This window comes from Glandiceps talaboti (assembly GCF_964340395.1).
Source record: "Glandiceps talaboti chromosome 19 unlocalized genomic scaffold, keGlaTala1.1 keGlaTala1_19_unloc_1, whole genome shotgun sequence".
In the NCBI taxonomy this organism is placed as follows: domain Eukaryota; kingdom Metazoa; phylum Hemichordata; class Enteropneusta; family Spengelidae; genus Glandiceps; species Glandiceps talaboti.
In genome coordinates this window covers 158,705-183,515 of record NW_027554288.1, presented here as the reverse complement: position 1 = coordinate 183,515, position 24,811 = coordinate 158,705, and the positions used below count along the sequence as shown (strand labels likewise).

The 24,811-nt window shown below is 37.8% G+C and overlaps 1 protein-coding gene across 2 annotated transcripts in view; it reads left to right on the top strand.

Annotated features, from left to right (window-relative positions):
• Positions 1 to 24,811, top strand: part of LOC144453241 (putative palmitoyltransferase ZDHHC13) — a 194,533-nt gene that overhangs the window by 70,997 nt on the left and 98,725 nt on the right. For both annotated transcript variants that reach the window (XM_078144511.1, XM_078144512.1), the window contains exon 5: positions 3,913 to 4,005. In XM_078144511.1, coding sequence (XP_078000637.1) covers positions 3,913 to 4,005 — 93 coding nt within the window. The remainder of the gene's footprint in view (positions 1 to 3,912; positions 4,006 to 24,811) is intronic.

The following is a 24,811-nucleotide window of genomic DNA, read 5'->3' as shown; positions in this document are numbered from 1 at the left end:
TTTAAAAACTTTATAGTTGTGCTACAATGCCATTGGTGCTATTTTATATTTTATGATTTGATATTATTTGACATATTATTAATACATCAGTGTTTGTACTACATGTACAGTGTATGCTATGATAAATCAATACATCAGTGTTTGTACTACATGTACAGTGTATGCTATGATAAATTAATACATCAGTGTTTGTACTACATGTATAGTGTATGCTATGATAAATCAATACATCAGTGTTTGTACTACATGTACAGTGTATGCTATGATAAATCAATACATCAGTGTTTGTACTACATGTACAGTGTATGCTATGATAAATTAATACATCAGTGTTTGTACTACATGTACAGTGTATGCTATGATAAATTAATACATCAGTGCTTGTACTACATGTATAGTGTATGCTATGATAAATTAATACATCAGTGTTTGTACTACATGTACAGTGTATGCTATGATAAATTAATACATCAGTGTTTGTACTACATGTACAGTGTATGCTATGATAAATTAATACATCAGTGTTTGTATTACATGTACAGTGTATGCTATGATAAATTAATATATCAGTGTGTGTACTATATGTACTGTGTATGCTATGATAAATCAATATATCAGTGTTTGTACTACATGTACAGTGTATGCTATGATAAATTAATACATCAGTGTTTGTACTACATGTACAGTGTATGCTATGATAAATTAATACATCAGTGTTTGTACTACATGTACAGTGTATGCTATGATAAATCAATATATCAGTGTGTGTACTATATGTACTGTGTATGCTATGATAAATCAATATATCAGTGTTTGTACTACATGTACAGTGTATGCTATGATAAATCAATACATCAGTGTGTGTACTATATGTACAGTGTATGCTATGATAAATTAATACATCAGTGTTTGTACTACATGTACAGTGTATGCTATGATAAATTAATACATCAGTGTGTGTACTATATGTACAGTGTATGCTATGATAAATTAATACATCAGTGTGTGTACTATATGTACAGTGTATGCTATGATAAATTAATACATCAGTGTGTGTACTACATGTACAGTGTATGCTATGATAAATCAATATATCAGTGTTTGTATTACATGTACAGTGTATGCTATGATAAATTAATACATCAGTGTGTGTACTATATGTACAGTGTATGCTATGATAAATCAATACATCAGTGTTTGTACTACATGTACAGTGTATGCTATGATAAATTAATACATCAGTGTTTGTACTACATGTACAGTGTATGCTATGATAAATTAATACATCAGTGTGTGTACTACATGTACAGTGTATGCTATGATAAATTAATACATCAGTGTTTGTACTACATGTACAGTGTATGCTATGATAAATTAATACATCAGTGTTTGTACTACATGTACAGTGTATGCTATGATAAATTAATACATCAGTGTTTGTACTACATGTACAGTGTATGGTATGATAAATTAATACATCAGTGTGTGTACTATATGTACAGTGTATGCTATGATAAATCAATACATCAGTGTTTGTACTACATGTATAGTGTATGCTATGATACATTAATACATCAGTGTTTGTACTATATGTACAGTGTATGCTATGATAAATCAATACATCAGTGCTTGTACTATATGTACAGTGTATGCTATGATAAATTAATACATCAGTGTTTGTATTACATGTACAGTGTATGCTATGATAAATTAATACATCAGTGTTTGTACTACATGTACAGTGTATGCTATGATAAATTAATACATCAGTGTTTGTACTACATGTACAGTGTATGCTATGATAAATCAATACATCAGTGCTTGTACTATATGTACAGTGTATGCTATGATAAATTAATACATCAGTGTTTGTACTACATGTACAGTGTATGCTATGATAAATTAATACATCAGTGTTTGTACTACATGTACAGTGTATGCTATGATAAATTAATACATCAGTGTTTGTACTACATGTACAGTGTATGCTATGATAAATTAATACATCAGTGTGTGTACTACATGTATAGTGTATGCTATGATAAATTAATACATCAGTGTTTGTACTACATGTATAGTGTATGCTATGATAAATTAATACATCAGTGTTTGTACTACATGTACAGTGTATGCTATGATAAATTAATACATCAGTGTTTGTATTACATGTACAGTGTATGCTATGATAAATAAATACATCAGTGTTTGTATTACATGTACAGTGTATGCTATGATAAATTAATACATCAGTGTTTGTACTACATGTACAGTGTATGCTATGATAAATTAATACATCAGTGTTTGTACTACATGTACAGTGTATGATATGATAAATTAATACATCAGTGTTTGTATTACATGTACAGTGTATGCTATGATAAATTAATACATCAGTGTTTGTATTACATGTACAGTGTATGCTATGATAAATCAATACATCAGTGTTTGTATTACATGTACAGTGTATGCTATGATAAATTAATACATCAGTGTTTGTATTACATGTACAGTGTATGCTATGATAAATTAATACATCAGTGTTTGTACTATATGTACAGTGTATGCTATGATAAATTAATACATCAGTGTTTGTACTATATGTACAGTGTATGCTATGATAAATCAATACATCAGTGTTTGTACTACATGTACAGTGTATGCTATGATAAATTAATACATCAGTGTTTGTACTATATGTACAGTGTATGCTATGATAAATTAATACATCAGTGTTTGTACTACATGTACAGTGTATGCTATGATAAATTAATACATCAGTGTTTGTACTATATGTACAGTGTATGCTATGATAAATCAATACATCAGTGTTTGTACTACATGTACAGTGTATGCTATGATAAATTAATACATCAGTGTTTGTACTATATGTACAGTGTATGCTATGATAAATCAATACATCAGTGTTTGTACTACATGTACAGTGTATGCTATGATAAATTAATACATCAGTGTTTGTACTACATGTACAGTGTATGCTATGATAAATTAATACATCAGTGTTTGTACTACATGTACAGTGTATGCTATGATAAATTAATACATCAGTGTTTGTACTACATGTACAGTGTATGCTATGATAAATTAATACATCAGTGTTTGTACTATATGTACAGTGTATGCTATGATAAATCAATACATCAGTGTTTGTACTACATGTACAGTGTATGCTATGATAAATTAATACATCAGTGTTTGTACTACATGTATAGTGTATGCTATGATAAATTAATACATCAGTGTTTGTACTACATGTACAGTGTATGGTATGATAAATTAATACATCAGTGTTTGTACTACATGTACAGTGTATGCTATGATAAATTAATACATCAGTGCTTGTACTACATGTACAGTGTATGCTATGATAAATTAATACATCAGTGTTTGTACTACATGTACAGTGTATGCTATGATAAATCAATACATCAGTGTTTGTACTACATGTACAGTGTATGCTATGATAAATTAATACATCAGTGTTTGTACTACATGTACAGTGTATGCTATGATAAATCAATACATCAGTGTTTGTACTACATGTACAGTGTATGCTATGATAAATTAATACATCAGTGTTTGTACTACATGTACAGTGTATGCTATGATAAATTAATACAGTCAATGTTCATCTGCTTTACAGTATCCATATTACATATTAACCAAAATAAACACTTCTATTGTACCTACTTAGTGTAATTGTTACAAATTTCATCTAGTTTTCAATAAAGTGTTTTCTCTGTGAACATTTTAAAATATCAATCAACATAACAATACGTTGAAATAAAATATTTTATTTGTTTACAAGATAAGATTACAATAATTATTGTAATTATTGATATGATCCATTTTTATTACAGAAAGAGTAATATGAATTTTTTCTTTTAATTATAGAGGAACAAAACAAGTCTACATTATGCTGCTAAGAATCAACATTTGGATATCTTTAAATTGTTGCTGGATGCTGGTGCAGAAAGAGATAACGAAGTAAGTTGAGTTTAAATGAGGTAATCTTTTATGTATCTATTACGTGACGCATACACCTATTCCAATGTGACATAGAATATGTTTGATGATAACTTCTTGATATGATAAGGTAGGTATTCACATGTTTTCATAAGACAACCACCTTCACATAGTACTAAATGCGATAAGTATATTGTTAATGGCCTTTGATATCATGTTTACAAGTAATGTTGAAGAAAAGAACTATACATAAAAATTATTCTTGGTGCTCATGTAATTTTTATTGAACTGATAAGATTCAGTAGTGCTATAGGCATGGCAAAGTGTATGTGTGTGTGTGTGTGTGTGTTTGTGTGTGTGTGTGTGTGTGTGTAAACAAGTTAAAGTAAAAAAATGCTGGGCCGATTGCTTTCATATTTGGTAGTGATGTTACTTCTGATATCTAGTTGGGAAATTGTTCAAATGAAAATGATTGCAACCGAGATGTCCCTTTTGGGTAAAAAAATGTGATTTTTGGTAAAAAAAAAACTTCAACTCCAAAACCCACTGGGCAGCTTGGTCTGAAATATGATGGGAACATTCTTAGAGGTGACTTAATTTAGATTTGTTCATGACAAGATGATTCCATCAGTAATATGCAAAATTAGTGTGACTTGTTTACTATGTAAAAGTTCATTCCAACACCAAAACAGCCAATCAGGAAACAATTGTACTATGTAAACAATCGAAAAATGCCATTACGATGTGTCATCATGCAACACATACAGTCGTTGCTGTGTCCTTGCACTGCAGTTGGATATGGGTGATACCTAGGGTACGGGGCAAGTGTTGGATTTGAGTGAGGTTAACTTATATTACTAAATATTGTCAGCTGTAGCCATTTTAAACAGATGACAATTATACAGTAAAGAATTTAAGGTATTTACTATCACTAGACGTTATTTATTTGACCGTTGATGTTTATTTTTTGTATATTTCCGAGCTCTCAAATTAAATCTCACAAGTTAGAGTTGGAGTTAGAGTGTCTTTCCTTCTCGATCGTACTTACGACCTTCAGGTCGCCCTCTAGTGGTAAATTTAGCAACAGCGTGAGCTTCTATGGGTTTGTCCAGCATGTGGAGCTTTGGTGTTAATGCTACATGTGGAAAGTGAACTCTTAGATACATAAACATACCTATGATATTAGTAGCTGTACAGGAATAATTAATAATATATATAATCTCCTGGTGTAATGTTTTTTTTAGTCCACAGTAAAATAGAATCTGGGTAACGTTTATGCGCATGCGTTAGAATGGGCCCAGATTAAAATTTATGTTTTACAGCATAACATTGTATCCCCCTGTAAAATAACATCCGGTCCGATCTACTATCGCCAGTTCCAAATGAGTTGTGATTGGTTGTGTGTGTTATTACAGAATGGTCGTTATATTTTCAATCTACACACAAAACGAAGCTTCATTCTCAAACATCTGGAGGAGGGCGGAGGTCGGAAAATCGAGGGCTAGTACTTCCGAAATTTTCATCCTCTGTTGGAGGGTTACTTTAGAAAAACTGTGATTAGAAGGGTGTACTTGAAAATAAAATAAATAATTCTGTTGAAATAGATTTTTATTATGCACACTATCACACACATCTAGGGGCATATTAGCCTAGAATCCAATCGATTGGGGATTTTGATTTCAAATGATGGGTAAATAATGAATTCAAATTCCCCATCCACATGGATTCCATACATAAAGCCTTAAATTATAATATGTATCGGTAAATAAATTATAATTATATAACATCTGAAAATATGTAATAGCTATACCTAAAGTCTAAATATACACTATCAGTACAGGATAAATAACTGCAAAAACAATGAGATAAATAAATAAGTAGTATATCATCAATAATAAATTACATCACAATACAGCAAGTTCTTTTCATTCCAATAAACAATAGAATATGAATAAAAATAAATAGCAACCATATCAAGATTATAAAATATCATAAACTCGTGTCTTTTGTTGTCATCATAATCCTTGAAAGCCATCTCCTGAATATGTTCATTACCCTCACTACCTTCCATCATAAATTATCAACCCCTGTGAATAAATGTAATATCAGCAGTGGTACAATCACTTCCATTTTCACCACCTGCATCACCACCTGCAACCTTAGTACCATTAACTTTGCTGACGTCACCTCTATCATCATCATCGTTGTATGGTATGGTATGGTATATCATTATCATCATCATCATCATCATCATCGTTGTCACCGTCTTCGTCACCATCGTCGTATGGTATGGTATATCATCATCATCATCATCATCATCATCGTCATCGTCGTCGTCGTCGTCGTCACCACCACCACCACCACCACCACCACCACCACCACCAATATCATCATCATTATCATCATCATCACCTTCAGGCAATCCTCCTTGATCCACTTTGTAAAAGTGATGACCTCCCTTCTTTGACCAATAAATTGAGGTGACGGGGGGGGGGGGGGGAGGGGGGGGTCATATAAAACTGAAAGCTCCTTTATATACTTTGAGTAAATACAATCTCAGTTTCACATATCTACAAGAAGCACAAACTTCGGACAGACACTTGTGTTTTACAAGTCTGTCGGTGATATCAATGCACAGAGCTGTCTTAAAATCAGCTTATTAGAGATGTACCAGTATTATAATCATACCAGTGAGACCTTTTTGTATGTGTAGTACAAGATGCATCCAATAATAATGACAACGTATTGAAAACATGCCCACGAAGTTTTTCCCAACGGCATTATTTTAAAATATGCAATAGATGACCAAGGTTCCCAAGTATGATTTTTTTCAAATGGAAATTACTACGCAATCAAAAAATGTCTCAGCAGTGATTTCTATATGGACTCTTGAGTAGAAATTTCACAACCTCATATTTACTCTCTCCCATATGCACTGTATAACAAAACCCCATTCTCATCCGATCCCACTGGTTCATTTTTAATGATATTAACGTTTAAAAATGGAAGATACATTTCTATAAAAGCAAATCTTACTAAGCACTTATTGTTTCATCATGATATGAATAGAATGTACTGCCACTAATATTAAATTGTCTTAAAAATTTGCAAGAAACCGATATTTTTACACAGGACATCACATATGTACAAAGCACTAAAATGAACAGCAACTAAAGTCATATACATTATAAAATAGGAGTTGTGAGCCAGGTTTTCTCCTTATGATCTTAGATTACAAATATTAGCAGTTATACTCACTTGACTGTTTTATATGACATTCATTGCTATCAACGATGCCCTTCGAATGCTACTCAAGACCTATGAATTGATGTTACTTAACATACATGTAGTCTGTGACCAGGTCATGGCTCACACCATAAGGTGCATGAACATTGCCAAATCTTTCTTAGATATTTTTCTTTTCTGTAAAGGCACAATTTAGAAACGTTTTTAGCCAATATGAATTCACGTTTTCATAGTTTGGTTACAATTGTTACAAACAGGATAAATTAACTATTCAGTTAAATTGAACTTGATATTTATTGTGCAAAATTGTAGTTCTATATGGTCTCAATTTATTAATAAGCTAGGCCATTACACATCTTCAAAAGAGAGGTATTTTATTTGCTCAAATGAACTGTAGGCATTGTTTAGTGCTCAAGAAGTAGACTTTGTGAAAAGTAAAGTGTGACCACAGTCACTATAGTACTAAGAGTTGTTCTTATTTTTTCACTGGCGTTCTTTTTCAGAATCAATGTGTACACAAATTTAGCATCAAATGTGACATTCATTATATGTGACATTCATTTTTGTTATGTATATATTGATACTGCACCTTGAATGTTACTCATTTGAATTGATTTGACCTTTAAATATACAATGTAGACTGTCATGTTTCAAAGTGTTTGACTATTTTGTCAATATTGGCTAAAGGTTGGCAGTTTTACACACATGAGCCTAGCAAGAAAGTTCAAAAATTTTATGATACATGATTTCACCTAAAAACATTACATCTGTTATCAGAACCACGAAAAGCATTGGTTATTTGCTAGTATCACTTGTTGAGGCAGTTATTTAGTGACACATTTGGTTTTTACACTTTGTACACACAAATTTCAGTCTTTTGTTTTAAGTAAACTTGCTGACAGTTCTTTGCAATCAGTATGGTACCAGTCTTTAAACTTGTCACACTGTATCATGTTGCTTCCACGATCTGGTTGCCTGTCAACGTTTTCCTGATTTTATGGCCCCATCGTCTTCTCCATGACGGGAAAATCTCCATGATTTAATGTTGAAAACTCGTTGCGAGATGGCTTCTCGTCGATGTCTGCTCCCACGTAAACTCTGTTGGTTCCAGTCATTTGGCTGTTGCATTGGCCATAGCAAATAGTCCACAGTCATCACATCCTACTTGTTTGTGTACGCACGCACTGTATTTTTATACTTATCCCTTCATGAAATAGCAGACAGGCTACAGCCTTCTTTGCTCTTCTATCTAACCCACACCCCATGGAATCATATACATTCACTACGCCTTTGCTGCAGCCAATATTGGATACTGTAACCCAGTGATTTTGGTCTATATTCAGTATTTGGATGAATTTTTGATCTGGTGTGATGATAGCTGTGCCTGCCGTCATTACAAGGACATCCTGTAGACTGTCCATGTGTGGAAACTGCTGCTGAAATAGAGCTGGTGCGTGATTCATGACATGGTCAATCATCCATTGTCCTGGTGTTTTAATGAGTTTACCATACTTGGAATATCTTTCGCTAAACGTGCTCTGTCTCTGTCAATTCTCTTCTTCTTTTTAAGTTTGCAAGTGAATGGCTCTGCTCAAGTATGAATCTTCTTGGCTCCCTTCTGAAGGGTAAGGGACTGGGAAAATGTGGGTCTGCTGGAGTGATTGAAGGCTGACGGTCTATCTGGGACTGGTCTGCTGTAGTGGTTGAATGCTGGTTCTCTGTCTGGGACTGGTCTGCTGTAGTGGTTGAAGGCTGGTTCTCTGTCTGGGACTGGTCTGCTGTAGTGGTTGAAGGATTGTGATCTATCTGGGACTGGTCTGCTGTAGTGGTTGAAGGATTGTGCTCTATCTGGGACTGGTCTGCTGGAGCGGTTGAAGGCTGCTGCTCTATCTGGGACTGGTCTGCTGGAGTGGTTGAAAGTTGGTGCTCTACCTGGGACTGGTCTGCTGTAGTGGTTGAAGGATTGTGCTCTATCTGGGACTGGTCTGCTGGAGTGGTTGAAAGATTGTGCTGTATCTGGGACTGGTCTGCTGGAGCGGTTGAAGGCTGTTGCTCTATCTGGGACTGATCTGCTCGAGTGGTTGAAGGCTGGTGCTCTATCTGGGAATGGTCTACTGGAGTGTTTGAGGGCTGGTGCTCTATCTTGCACTGGTCTGCAGGATTGGTTGAAAGCTGGTTCTCTGTCTGGGACTGGTCTGCTGTAGTGGTTAAAAGCTGGTTCTCTCTCTGGGACTGGTCTGCTGTAGTGGTTGAAGGATTGTGCTCTATCTGGGACTGGTCTGCTGTAGTGGTTGTAGGCTGGTGCTCTATCTGGGACTGGTCTGCTGGAGTGGTTGAAAGCTGGTGCTCTATCTGGGACTGGTCTGCTGGAGTGGTTGAAGGCTGGTGCTCTATCTGGGACTGGTCTACTGGAGTGTTTGAGGGCTGGTGCTCTATCTTGCACTGGTCTGTTGGATTGGTGGAAAGCTGGTTCTCTGTCTGGGACTGGTCTGCTGTAATGGTTGAAAGCTGGTTCTCTATCTGGGACTGGTCTGCTGTAGTGGTTGAAGGATTGTGCTCTATCTGGGACTGGTCTGCTGGAGTGGTTGAAGGATGGTGCTCTATCTGGGACTGGTCTGCTGAAGCGGTTGAAAGTTGGTGCTCTATCTGAGACGGGTCTGCTGTAGTGGTTGAAGGATTGTGCTCTATCTGGGACTGGTCTGCTGGAGCGGTTGAAGGCTGCTGCTCTATCTGGGACTGGTCTGCTGGAGTGGTTGAAGGCTGGTGCTCTATCTGGGACTGGTCTACTGGAGTGCTTGAGGGCTGGTGCTCTATCTGGCACTGGTCTGCTGGATTGGTTGAAAGCTGGTTCTCTATCTCGGACTGTCTGCTGGAGTGGTTGAAGGCTTGTGCTCTATCTGGGACTGGTCTGCTGGAGTAGTTGAAGGCTGGTTCTCTATCTGGGACTGGTCTGCTGGAGTGGTTGAAGGCTTGTGCTCTATCTGGGACTGGTCTGCTGGAGTGGTTGAAGGCTGGTGCTCTATCTGGGACTGGTCTGCTGTAGTGGTTGAAGGCTGGTGCTCTATCTGGGACTGGTCTGCTGGAATGGTTGAAGGCTGGTGGTCTAGCTGGGACTGGTCTGCTGTAGTGGTTGAAGGCTGGTGCTCTATCTGGAACTGGTCTGCTGGAGTGGTTGAAGGCTTGTGCTCTATCTGGGACTGGTCTGTTGTAGTGGTTGAAGGCTTGTGCTCTATCTAGGACTGGTCTGCTGGAGTGGTTGAAGGCTTGTGCTCTATCTGGGACTGGTCATCTGTAGTGGTTGAAGGCCGGTTCTCTCTCTGGGACTGGTCTGCTGGAGTGATTGAATTCTGGTGCTCTATCTAGGACTGGTCTGCTGGAGTGATTGAAGGCTGGTGCTCTATCTAGGACTGGTCTGCTGGAGTGGTTAAAGGCTTGTGCTCTATCTGGGACTGGTCTGCTGTAGTTGTTGAAGGCTGGTTCTCTATCTGGGACTGGTCTGCTGGAGTGGTTGAAGGCTGGTTCTCTATCTGAGACTGGTCTGCTGGAGTGGTTGAAGGCCGGTGCTCTATCTGGGACTGGTCTGCTGGAGTGGTTGAAGGCTGGTGCTCTATCTGGGACTGGTCTGCTGGAGGTTGATTATTGATTGATGTGTATGGTTTCAAGTGGGAATAGGCAACACCTATGCAACCTATGGATATAGGCCAACTAAATCGATTCCAAGCATATACCATGGAGCTTTATTCGGAATAGGTTTCAGTTCAGGACCACAAGTTTTTATTTTCTCAAACCTTTGACACTTACCACAACTCTTGATCTAATAAAATATAACAATGTTCAGAACAACATTATAGAGAATATTGACTATATTATATAATATATGATTATTATTTTTCAATTCTTTACAAACATAATGTGCATCAAAGTATTATAGACATATAATGTATGAATTTTGGAAGTGGAAAACTTAGTACTCTGGAGAGGATACTATTTTACAGGTCTCAGTATGGCTATGATGGTAAACGGGCTATATATGACAGAGATATTATAACTTCAGACATCAGACTGTGGACAACTGAACCTGTTACAAACACTGAAACAGGGACAGTAAACAAGCAAATTGGATTTATTACACTTGGCTCAGCATGTTAAAACAGCAGAGACTTGTAGTTCACACCATGGTTTGATAAGAACAGATTTATTGCCTCTTTATGTGTACATGAAATACCAGGGGAACTGTAAATTTATGTAAAGTGGTCATAAAACTGTTCTTATCAAATGATGGAATGTAATACTTGTCTGTACTTCCAACATGCTGAGCCAAAAGTTATTAATCTATTTCAGTTGTTTACTTTCCGTTTGTAACAGGCTCCGTTCGTCCATGGTCTGATGTCTGAAGTTGTATTTTTCAGCTGAATACAAGCATCATGTGTATCAAAGCATATATTTACCAACATGTTTAACACTTTCCATTCTGAAAAAGTATGGATTTTGGAAGTGCCAAACTTAGTACTCAGGGGGGAGGGGGATACTATTTTACTGGTCTCAGCATGGCTGTTGCAGTGAATATGATGGGAAACAGGCTATGTATGACAGAGTTATTATTGTTCAGTTGACTACAAGCATCATGTGTATCAAAGTATAGATAAATTTACCAAGAAGATATTTACTGCTTTCTCTTGTGAAAATTTATGAAATTTTAATGTACTAAGTACTTTAGGGTGATACTATTTTACAGAACCATTATCTAACTAAATAATCATACTTACCAATTCTTGCATGTCACTTGAGATGGTCTTCCAATAAAACCTTGATGAAATCTTCTTCACAGTCTTTGTTGATGCCAAGATGACCAACATTGCAGAAACATGACATTCTTTGAAAACTTCCTTCCGTTGTTGTTGGGTTAGTAACACTTGCTTAGAACCAACACCATCCTTTCCAATGAAGAAGAATGTCTTGCCTGGAAGACACAAGGTTTTAAAAAATTAACATTAAAATAAAAAAATGTGATTTTGTCATCAAATCTTGGTATGAACATAGATCTAAAGAAAGTAATTTCACTTATGTCAGAGTTGAGTTGAGGAAATAATCAGCATACCAGTGTTTGTAGTTTATTTAGTTACAATTAACTTGACTTTCACTAATAATTTGAAAGTAATCAATCCAAAATGTCCCCCCCCCCCCAGTGTGGCGTAGACATTCACTGGTAAAAAAGTCAAAAATGATACTAAACACTTCCGGCACTTGTGAAATGACCCAATATATGTTATCAATTTCACTTCGCACATCAGTCGTCTGCTATGAAATATTTCAGTAAACCACACAAAAAAATCCTACTGAACACTAATTGTACGCAATTACGTGATGTTGAGAACGAGCTGCATTTATTTGCAGATTAATTATGTGACGCCATCTGACTTGCACATGTAAAAGGGGACGGGTTCCCCCAGTCACCCCATTACTTTTCCGAGTACATTCACATTCAGTGAAAAACTTCAAGATGGAAATATCGTAAAATTAAAACCCGAGGACAAGTACCTAAAACGTAGACATCAATAGCAACTTTTACACAAACCATATATTCCCAGATACATGTACCTCCAATGCTCACAGTGTTTGAACTTTTATGGCTGTGATGCTCGCATGTTGGCCTAACTGTACCGTTAAAACTTATAATCGAGAGTTAATACAAAGGAAATCCACAAAATCTGAAGAGAATATTTACGCAAATTACAGTGCTATCTCGGCAACAACTTCTTTGATAGCCGTTTCCATAAATACGGTGGCGAAGACATCGTGTGCTCTAACATAAGGTATCTTTTCAGATAACAAAAACATATTTCACATGTGTTAAATTTTGGGAAATACGGTGGTTGAAATAGCAAATTAACCTCTTGTTCTCCTAATATTTCGCGTAAGTTTGGCTCTGCAATTCGACGGTGAGGAAAACCCAAAAGTAGCAACATTTTGAAACGGGTAGTACGCTGACATCTCAATCACATTTTCATTGTGACCTTGGCCATTTGCGTTACCATTGGAGAAATTCTAGCGATTGCTTCCAGTTAAACATCGGAACAGAAAAAGGTACAAAAACAGAGGAAAGAACCCCAAAATCACAGTACATGCTACAGTTATTGCAGTTAGTATAAGACATAGTTTGAGTGAACCACGTAAATGTTACATGGAAGGCCGATTCATTGAAGGGATGATGCGGTGTGGTACATCAATCATAATAACAATATTTATGGTTCGTTGCCGACTTCAATGTTTTTTTTATACATTGGTGGTTCTGAATAAAGATTAGCAAGCTCACCAAGTAATACACTGATTGAGGGCACTTACACCGGCGTAAAGCATTCACACCTACAACTTAGTACAAGCTAATCCTTGCCTCCGGAGGATCTGTGGAGCTGAATCTACAAAAACCTCTGCAGTAAAATATTCCAAAGACCATTCACACACGTACATTAGTTTTGATTCAGCACTGCAAAAATGTTCATGAAATTGGTCATTTACAATTGGCAACGGTATTTAGAAATACAAATACCCTTTGGCATAATGGTACGGTCGATTTGACGTACATTGAGCGATGCGAGATAAACTTGGGGTCAGGTCACAGGTCAAAGATCACTTTGTTAGTGTAAGAATAGTGTATGCACAGGCATTTTTTTTAGGCATTCTAGCATCCTGACAGAACTGCAAAGGTGTAATTTTCAGTGATGAATGCTGAATGTACACAAAATGCGACAATCTTCTGTTTGAAACGCTCAACATGCATTGTATGGTTCGAAACCGGGCCAGGGCCCCCTGGCCAAACAATGACAAAACGTTTTGGCTAGCGAACGCACCCTTGCTTACACATTACACGTTTGAAAGGTATGTAGAGAACCAGCTTACCGTAAAACGTCTGGTAGTGGTTTTCCATGAAGAGTAGGAACAAACAATAAAGATAATACACTCTGTAACAATATAGGTATACATCTTGATCATCAGCAGTCTTCTTGCACACTGGGTTCGGCTGATCCGGTGGCGCTGTTGACAGTGGCGCCCCCGGTTAGAAGACGTACTCCCGGGGGTGCTAGTCCTACAGGTAGTTGAAATACTAAATTAACAGAGTGAGACATATTTTTATCAGATCGATTGTGTTCGGCGGTTTCTTTGATATTGTAATACTTTGTATTATTTCTACAATTTATGTACAGCGCCACGCCACCGCGACTAGTCCTGCTTACATATATGTCCTTCTCCTGTCAGTAATCTAGACCCGTGCACCGTCTGCAAGCAAGACTACATCTCATAAATCACACATACACAAGCGTGTGTACACGTGTAGTAGCAAATATTAGAAACTCGAAATGGTGCTGTGTCCTAGTTTGAAATTGTCTGACTAAGTCACGGTAAACTGACAGGGAATATATATCCCCATCCCACAATCCCACATTTCAAGTAAGTAAATACACCTGAACTTATTACTTTACCAAGAATTTTCATGATGGAGTTTCGGCAAAACGGCTGGTTTAACACTTCCAAGAGGACGAAATTTTACAGTCACGAACGATAAATACGTACGCATGCGCATAAGCCTTACCAGGATACTATTTTACATGGACGAAATATTTCGTAAGACCGGTATTCCAAATGAGTGCTACGTCATGATTTCCTAATGTCGGCAGTATCCCTCCGAGCCTATCGGCATGAGGGAATCATTCGTCCTCGATGACGTAGCATGAATGAGAAATACCGGAAGATTGTTTATTTATTATATACATACACCCACTATTTTTTTTCTATTATGATGACAATTTTGAACAAAAATATTCTCAAACTTACGCTGAACGCGCATCAATTTTTTGAAGTGATGGGGCTACAGCGCTCAGCTGTTCATTCAGTTTCAGATTGTAGTCGCCATTGCAACAGCTGCCGTCGCTACTAGTACTACTACTACTAAGGTATATGTTGAGATCAGTAAAATTACACCACAAACTTTCAGGTAGGGAATATTTTGCCAACGTTTGGACGTTTGTCAAGAGTAGTGATTAATTCTTTGATAAAATATAGACACATTGATCGAAAAAAAATGATACATACGGAGAGACTGACTAAGGATCGGATGCCTACACCGGTTATGCATAGAACTCGGCTCATAGTCATACTGTGGTGAACGCAGCAGCCACCTCTCCATCAGCCACCGCATGGGGGCGCTGTTCACAGTAGCCTGAATAGCTCAAACCACAGACACTAGTGACTGTGCTCAAACTATACATAGCTTGTCCGTCAGCAAGGAAACAATAGATGCATGGGCCAACGCATTTTAATTGCTGTAAGTAGTAGTCATACTACCTATGAATACTAACATTTGTTCCTGGAAGAATAATTGTTGTCTTTATTGAAATTATTAATCTTTTCATGTTCCACCATGTAACGTATAGGCATGTATAGCAATAGGGAATCATTGGACATAATAGTAAATATTCCTGTGCATTCTAACCAACTAGTACACACTATCAGTATGCATCTCAGCTATAACCTTGTATAGGTGGTTTGAAATAGTTATTGTCATTGATACCCAGCAGACACGACTTTTTGTACTCAATATGGCCTTCTGGGTAATTTCCAATCTAATAGTATGAGCTGTAATTGACAAACAATAGAGTGTACACACATTTTAATTGCTGTAAGTAGTAGTGATACTACCTATGAATACTAACATTTGTCCCTGGAAGAATAATTATTGTCTTTATTGGAATTATTAATCGTTTCATGTTCCACCATGTAACGTATAGGCATGTATAGGGATGGGGAGTCGGTGGATATTTCAATAAGTTATATCTCCAATAATATTGAAGTGAATATTTCAATAAGTTATATCTCCAATAATATTGAGTGTGCATTCTAACCAACTAGTACACACTATCAGTATGCATCTCAGCTATAACCCTGTATAGGTGGTTTGAAATAATTATTGTCATTGATACCCAGCAGACATGACTGTGTGCACTCATATGGCCTTCTGAGTAATTTCAAATCTAATACGAGGAGCTGTAATTGACAAACAATAGAGTGTGCACACATTTCAAATATTCAATGTAGTAGTGATACTACCTATGAATACTTAAATTTATCTCTGGAAGAATAAATATTGTCTTTATTACTTTTCATGTTCCACCACGTAACGTATAAGCATATATAGGAATGGGGAATCAGTGGATATTTGAATAAATATTTCTCCAAAAATATTGGGTGTGCATTCTAACCAACTAGTACACACTATCAGTATGCATCTCAGCTATAACCCTGTATAGGTGGTTTGAAATAATTATTGTCATTGATACCCAGCAGACACAACTTTTTGAACTCAATATGGCCTTCTGGGTAATTTCCAATCAAAATCTATGAGCTGTAATTGACAAAGAATAGAGTGTTCACACATTTTTATAGCTGTAAGTAGTAGTGATACTACCTATGAATACTAACATTTGTCCCTGGAAGAATAAATATTGTCTTTATTGAAACTATTAATCTGTTCATATTCCACCATGTAACGTATAGGCATGTATAGGGATGGGGGGGTCAGTGGATATTTCAATAAGTTATTTCTACAAAAATATTGAGTGTGCATTCTAACCAACTAGTACACACTATCAGTATGCATCTCAATTATTGTCTTTATTGAAATTATTAATCTTTTCATGTTCCACCATGTAACGTATAGGCATATGCCAGTAGGGATGGAGAGTCAGTGGATATTTGAATAAGTTATATCTCCAATAATATTGAGTGTGCACTCTAACCAACTAGTACACACTATCAGTATGCATCTCAGCTATAACCCTGTATAGGTGGCTTGAAATAATTATTGTCATTGATACCCAGCAGACACGACTTTGTGTACTCATATGGCCTTCTGGGTAATTTCCAATCTAATACTAACAGCTGTAATTGACAAAGAATAGAGTGTGTACACATTTTTATAGCTGTAAGTAGTAGTGATAGTACCTATGAATACTTAAATTTATCTCTGGAAGAATAAATATTGTCTTTATTTAAATTATTAAACTTTTCATATTCCACCATGTTACTTATAGGCATATATAGGGATGGGGAGTCAGTAGATATTTGAATAATTATTTCTCCAATAATATTGAGTGTGCATTCTAACCAACTAGTACACATTATCAGTATGCATCTCAGCTATAACCCTGTATAGAGGTGCGGTATTGTTGGATTGCCACAATAGCTTGATCTCAGATAAATAGCGGTTATTGGCTATTTACCAAAACAGCTTGATTCAATCTTGATTTGAGCTAAATAGCGGCTATTGGCTATTTATTGGATTGCCAAAATAGTTTCATCCCCAAAATAGCTTGATTCGAGATAAATAGTGGCTGTTGTCTATTTCCTTTGTTGCCAAAATAGCTTGATCTGAAGGTAAATAGCAGCTACTGGGGATTTATTGAATTACCAAAATAGCTGAATCTCAGATAAATAGCGGCTATTGGCTATTCAACTTAATACTATTAGCCATAAATAGCCAGGTAATAGCTTGCTATCAGCTATTATAAAAACGGGAATATGGCGTGATTATCTCCCTGGGTAGCTATTCAAGCTAAGAGCCATTGACAGCTGCTATTAGCCATTAATAGCCGCTATTAGCTATTAATAGCCTACTACCAGCTAACAACCCCCAGCACTCTTCAGGACATGGCTATTCAGCTATTCAAGCTATTAGCTATTAATAGCCGATATTAGCCACTAATAGCCAGCTAATAGCTAGCTAACATCTATTCAATATTGGCCATAAATAGCCAGATAATAGCTTGTTATCAGCTATTGTCAAACTGGGCATATGGTATAAATATCTCCCTAGGTAGCTATTCAAGCTGATAGCCATTACTAGCCGCTGATAGCCATTACTAGCCGACTACGAACTAACAACTCCCAACAGTCTCCAGGACCTGGCTATTAAGATATTCAAGCTATTAGCCATTAATAGCCGCTATTAGCCATTAATAGCCAGCTAATAGCCAGCTAACAGCTAACAACCCCCAGTACTCTCCCACACATGGCTATTCAGCTATTCAAGCTATTAGCCATTAATAGCTGCTGTTAGCCATTAATAGCCAGCTAATAGCCGGCTACCAGCTATTTATCTATTTATTGTATCCCTTTTGTATCAGGGGACTCACTAAGATTGTAAAGAGCAGCACTAAGAAAAAATTGAAAATACATACACTACCATAAAGACGAGTAAAAAACATATACAGGAACAAACAACAAAATAAACCAAAGTGAGGTAAGAATATTGATAAAACGACAATACAAATAAAAATGTATGCTTCAAATGTTAGTTGTCAGAAAATCTAAAGGCTAAACTATTCTATATTAGTTTTAACAAAATCTTTTCTGTTTTCAATTGCTTCAATAAGGTATTGTTTGACAAGTTTATCTATTTGTTTAATATAATATAATAATATAATAATAATATAATAATAATTTATTGTCCAATTTGTCTTGGTTACACAGACTCGCAGAAAAATATCGACACACATTACATTCAAAGTAAGGTACAAAAAGTGGCAAATGCACACAACAAAGACAACATTAAAGGCATTACGTACACTGTACTAGATCACCACATGTCTATCTTGTACATGCTTGGTTAAGCATCCTGATAGCGGAAGGCACAAATGTATTGCCGAATCTATCGGTGCGACATCGAATTGAGCGGTATCTGCTGCCGGACCTTGTCTTAATGAAATTACAGTTCAGTGGATGAGTTTTATCAGCCAGGATGAGTGCGGCTTTGTTTTCACTAGATTTCGCAAATAGTTCACTCACACTGGGCACAGGTACTCCTACAATTTTCCTTGCTTGATTAATAACTCGATCTATTTGATTTAAACTAGACATAGTGATACTACCACCCCAGCAAGAAATACAATATCCTATGATCGACTCAATGGTAGATTTATAGAACATATGCAGAATTTTGCTAGATACACCAAACCTACGCAATTTGCGTAGAAAATACATTCTTTGTTGGCATTTACGGGTTAGTGCACATGCATGTTCACCCCAGGTAAGAGTGTTCGATAAAGACATACCAAGATATCTGTAGCTATTAACCCTTCCTACGTTCCCCCCCTTGATCTCAAGCATTGTGGGTTCTGAAGTATTCCTCCGGAAATCTACAATCATTTCCTTTGTTTTATTCACATTTAGGATCAAGTTATTATTGTCACACCAGGTCACTAGTCTATCCACTTCTTCTCTATAAGTTGTGTCTCGATTCGCTGTAATAAGTCCTACCAGGGCTTTGTCATCGGCAAATTTATAGAGCTTGTCGTTGCTCTTTGTATTTATTGGATTGCAATCGGATGTAAATATGGTAAATAGGGATGGAGAAATAACGGAGCCTTGTGGTGAGCCAGTGTTCGTCATTCGGCTACCCGAGCTTGTTGAGTTCACTTTAACAAACTGCATACGCCTGGTCAGAAAGTCTGCCACCCACCGGATTAATTGTTGGTTTACAGCCATATTCCTCAACTTCCTGATTAGCAAGTTGGGGGAGATGGTGTTGAACGCACTCGAAAAGTCCACGAATAGTACCTATAGACTGAGCATTGTAGTGTTTTGTATTATCTCCTCTAAATAAACAGAGTAGTTCTTTCCTTTGTTTAAAATCTTGATATAAGTTCAACTCCTTATTGTTGAGTAATAGTTCTTCTGTTCCTTTCATTAAGATCTGTCGTTGTGTAGAATGGCTTTCACATGTAAAAAGAAAGTGTTCAAGTGTCTTTCCATTTGAGCTCGTCATTTTTAAATATGATATGTTTGATTTTATTATCTGAAAGAGTTTGAATTTGGTCTTTATCAATATTAAGGTCTATTAACACATTATTTACAGTTTTCCGCGAATTCCAGGACAGTTTTATCACATTTCTTTCAGATTAGAACATACTGTACTCCTTGACTCTTCAAATAATAAATCTCGATCATGGTTTGTTTTTTCATTCATTTAATTTCAACAAACTTAACTCTTGGGGTTAATAGCCAGCTATTAGCTTGCTATTAATGGCTAATAGCTTGAACAGCTGCATAGCCAGCCCATGGAGAAAGCTGAGAGGTTGATAGCTGATAGCCAGCTATAAGCTAGCTATTAATGGCTAATAGCGGCTATTAATGGCTAATAGCTTAAATAGCTGCGCAGCCAGCCCATGGAGAAAGCTGAGAGGTTGATAGCTGATAGCCAGCTCTTAGCTGGCTATTAATGGCTAATAGCGGCTATTAATGGCTAATAGCTTAAATAGCTGCATAGCCAGCCCACAGAGAAAGCTGAGAGGTTGATAGCGGATAGCCAGCTATTAGCTGGCTATTAATGGCTATTAGCGGCTATTAATGACTAATAGCTTGAATAGCTGCATAGCCAGCCCATGGAGAAAGCTGAGAGGTTGATAGCTGATAGCCAGCTATTAGCTAGCTATTAATGGCTAATAGCTTGAATAGCTGCATAGTCAGCCCATGGAGAAAGCTGAGATGTTGATAGCGGATAGCCAGCTATTAACTAGCTATTAATGGCTAATAGCGGCTATTAATGGCTAATAGCTTAAATAGCTGCGTAGCCAGCCCATGGAGAAAGCTGAGAGGTTGATAGCTGATAGCCAGCTATTAGCTGGCTATTAATGGCTAATAGCTTGAATAGCTGCATAGTCAGCCCATGGAGAAAGCTGAGATGTTGATAGCGGATAGCCAGCTATTAACTAGCTATTAATGGCTAATAGCGGCTATTAATGGCTAATAGCTTAAATAGCTGCATAGTCAGCCCATGGAGAAAGCTGAGGGGTTGATAGCGGATAGCCAGCTATTAGCTAGCTATTAATGGCTAATAGCGGCTATTAATGGCTAATAGCTTGAATAGCTGCGTAGCCAGCCCATGGAGAAAGCTGAGAGGTTGATAGCTGATAGCCAGCTATTTGCTGGCTATTAATGGCTAATAGCGGCTAATAATAGCTAATAGCTTGAATAGCTGCATAGCCAGCCCACAGAGAAAGCTGAGAGGTTGATAGCTGATAGCCAGCTATTAGCTGGCTATTAATGGCTAATAGCGGCTATTAATGGCTAATAGCTTGAATAGCTGCATAGCCAGCCCATGGAGAAAGCTGAGAGGTTGATAGCTGGTAGCCAGCTACTAGCTTGCTATTAATGGCTAATAGCGGCTATTAATGGCTAATAGCTTGAACAGCTACATAGCCAGCCCATGGAGAAAGCTGAGAGGTTGATAGCTGATAGCCAGCTATTAGCTGGCTATTAATGGCTAATAGCGGCTATTAATGGCTAATAGCTTAAATAGCTGCATAGCCAGCCCATGGAGAAAGCTGAGGGGTTGATAGCGGATAGCCAGCTATTAGCTGGCTATTAATGGCTAATAGCGGCTATTAATGGCTAATAGCTTAAATAGCTGCATAGCCAGCCCATGAAGAAAGCTGAGAGGTTGATAGCTGATAGCCAGCTATTAGCTGGCTATTAATGGCTAATAGTGGCTATTAATAGCTAATAGCTTGAATAGCTGCATAGCCAGCCCACGGAGAAAACTGAGATGTTGATAGCTGATAGCCAGCTATTTGCTGGCTATTAATGGCTAATAGCGGCTATTAATGGCTAATAGCTTGAATAGCTGCATAGCCAGCCCATGGAGAAAGCTGAGAGGTTGATAGCTGGTAGCCAGCTACTAGCTTGCTATTAATGGCTAATAGCGGCTATTAATGGCCAATAGCTTAAATAGCTGCATAGCCAGCCCACAGAGAAAGCTGAGATGTTGATAGTGGATAGCCAGCTATTAGCTGGCTATTAATGGCTAATAGTGGCTATTAATGGCTAATAGCTTGAATAGCTGCATAGCCAGCCATGGAGAAAGCTGAGATGTTGATAGCGGATAGCCAGCTATTAACTAGCTATTAATGGCTAATAGCGGCTATTAATGGCTAATAGCTTAAATAGCTGCGTAGCTAGCCCATGGAGAAAGCTGAGAGGTTGATAGCTGATAGCCAGCTATTAGCTGGCTATTAATGGCTAATAGCTTGAATAGCTGCATAGTCAGCCCATGGAGAAAGCTGAGATGTTGATAGCGGATAGCCAGCTATTAACTAGCTATTAATGGCTAATAGCGGCTATTAATGGCTAATAGCTTAAATAGCTGCATAGTCAGCCCATGGAGAAAGCTGAGGGGTTGATAGCGGATAGCCAGCTATTAGCTAGCTATTAATGGCTAATAGCGGCTACTAATGGCTAATAGCTTAAATAGCTGCGTAGCCAGCCCATGGAGAAAGCTGAGAGGTTGATAGCTGATAGCCAGCTATTTGCTGGCTATTAATGGCTAATAGCGGCTAATAATAGCTAATAGCTTGAATAGCTGCATAGCCAGCCCACAGAGAAAGCTGAGAGGTTGATAGCTGATAGCCAGCTATTAGCTGGCTATTAATGGCTAATAGCGGCTATTAATGGCTAATAGCTTGAATAGCTGCATAGCCAGCCCATGGAGAAAGCTGAGAGGTTGATAGCTGGTAGCCAGCTACTAGCTTGCTATTAATGGCTAATAGCGGCTATTAATGGCTAATAGCTTGAACAGCTACATAGCCAGCCCATGGAGAAAGCTGAGAGGTTGATAGCTGATAGCCAGCTATTAGCTGGCTATTAATGGCTAATAGCGGCTATTAATGGCTAATAGCTTAAATAGCTGCATAGCCAGCCCATGGAGAAAGCTGAGGGGTTGATAGCGGATAGCCAGCTATTAGCTGGCTATTAATGGCTAATAGCGGCTATTAATGGCTAATAGCTTAAATAGCTGCATAGCCAGCCCATGAAGAAAGCTGAGAGGTTGATAGCTGATAGCCAGCTATTAGCTGGCTATTAATGGCTAATAGTGGCTATTAATAGCTAATAGCTTGAATAGCTGCATAGCCAGCCCACAGAGAAAGCTGAGAGGTTGATAGTGGATAGCCAGCTATTAGCTGGCTATTAATGGCTAATAGTGGCTATTAATGGCTAATAGCTTGAATAGCTGCATAGCCAGCCATGGAGAAAGCTGAGGGGTTGATAGCTGATAGCCAGCTATTAGCTGGCTATTAATGGCTAATAGCGGCTATTAATGGCTAATAGCTTGAATAGCTGCATAGCCAGCCCATGGAGAAAGCTGAGAGGTTGATAGCTGATAGCCAGCTATTTGCTGGCTATTAATGGCTAATAGCGGCTATTAATAGCTAATAGCTTGAATAGCTGCATAGCCAGCCCTCAGAGAAAGCTGAGAGTTTGATAGCTGATAGCCAGCTATTAGCTGGCTATTAATGGCTAATAGCGGCTATTAATGGCTAATAGCTTGAATAGCTGCATAGCCAGCCCATGGAGAAAGCTGAGAGGTTGATAGCTGGTAGCCAGCTACTAGCTTGCTATTAATGGCTAATAGCGGCTATTAATGGCTAATAGCTTGAACAGCTACATAGCCAGCCCATGGAGAAAGCTGAGAGGTTGATAGCTGATAGCCAGCTATTAGCTGGCTATTAATGGCTAATAGCGGCTATTAATGGCTAATAGCTTGAATAGCTGCATAGCCAGCCCATGGAGAAAGCTGAGAGGTTGATAGCTGATAGCCAGCTATTTGCTGGCTATTAATGGCTAATAGCGGCTTTTAATGGCTAATAGCTTAAATAGCTGCATAGCCAGCCCATGGAGAAAGCTGAGGGGTTGATAGCGGATAGCCAGCTATTAGCTGGCTATTAATGGCTAATAGCGGCTATTAATGGCTAATAGCTTAAATAGCTGCATAGCCAGCCCATGGAGAAAGCTGAGAGGTTGATAGCTGATAGCCAGCTATTAGCTGGCTATTAGCTTGCTATTAATGGCTAATAGTGGCTATTAATGGCTAATAGCTTGAATAGCTGCATAGCCAGCCCACGGAGAAAGCTGAGATGTTGATAGCTGATAGCCAGCTATTTGCTGGCTATTAATGGCTAATAGCGGCTATTAATGGCTAATAGCTTGAATAGCTGCATAGCCAGCTCATGGAGAAAGCTGAGAGGTTGATAGCTGGTAGCCAGCTACTAGCTTGCTATTAATGGCTAATAGCGGCTATTAATGGCTAATAGCTTAAATAGCTGCATAGCCAGCCCATGGAGAAAGCTGAGGGGTTGATAGTGGATAGCCAGCTATTAGCTGGCTATTAATGGCTAATGGCGGCTATTAATGGCTAATAGCTTAAATAGCTGCGTAGCCAGCCCATGGAGAAAGCTGAGAGGTTGATAACTATAGCCAGCTATTAGCTGGCTATTAATGGCTAATAGCGGCTATTAATGGCCAATAGCTTAAATAGCTGCATAGCCAGCCCACAGAGAAAGCTGAGAGGTTGATAGTGGATAGCCAGCTATTAGCTGGCTATTAATTGCTAATAGTGGCTATTAATGGCTAATAGCTTGAATAGCTGCATAGCCAGCCCATGGAGAAAGCTGAGGGGTTGATAGCTGATAGCCAGCTATTAGCTGGCTATTAATGGCTAATAGCGGCTATTAATGGCTAATAGCTTAAATAGCTG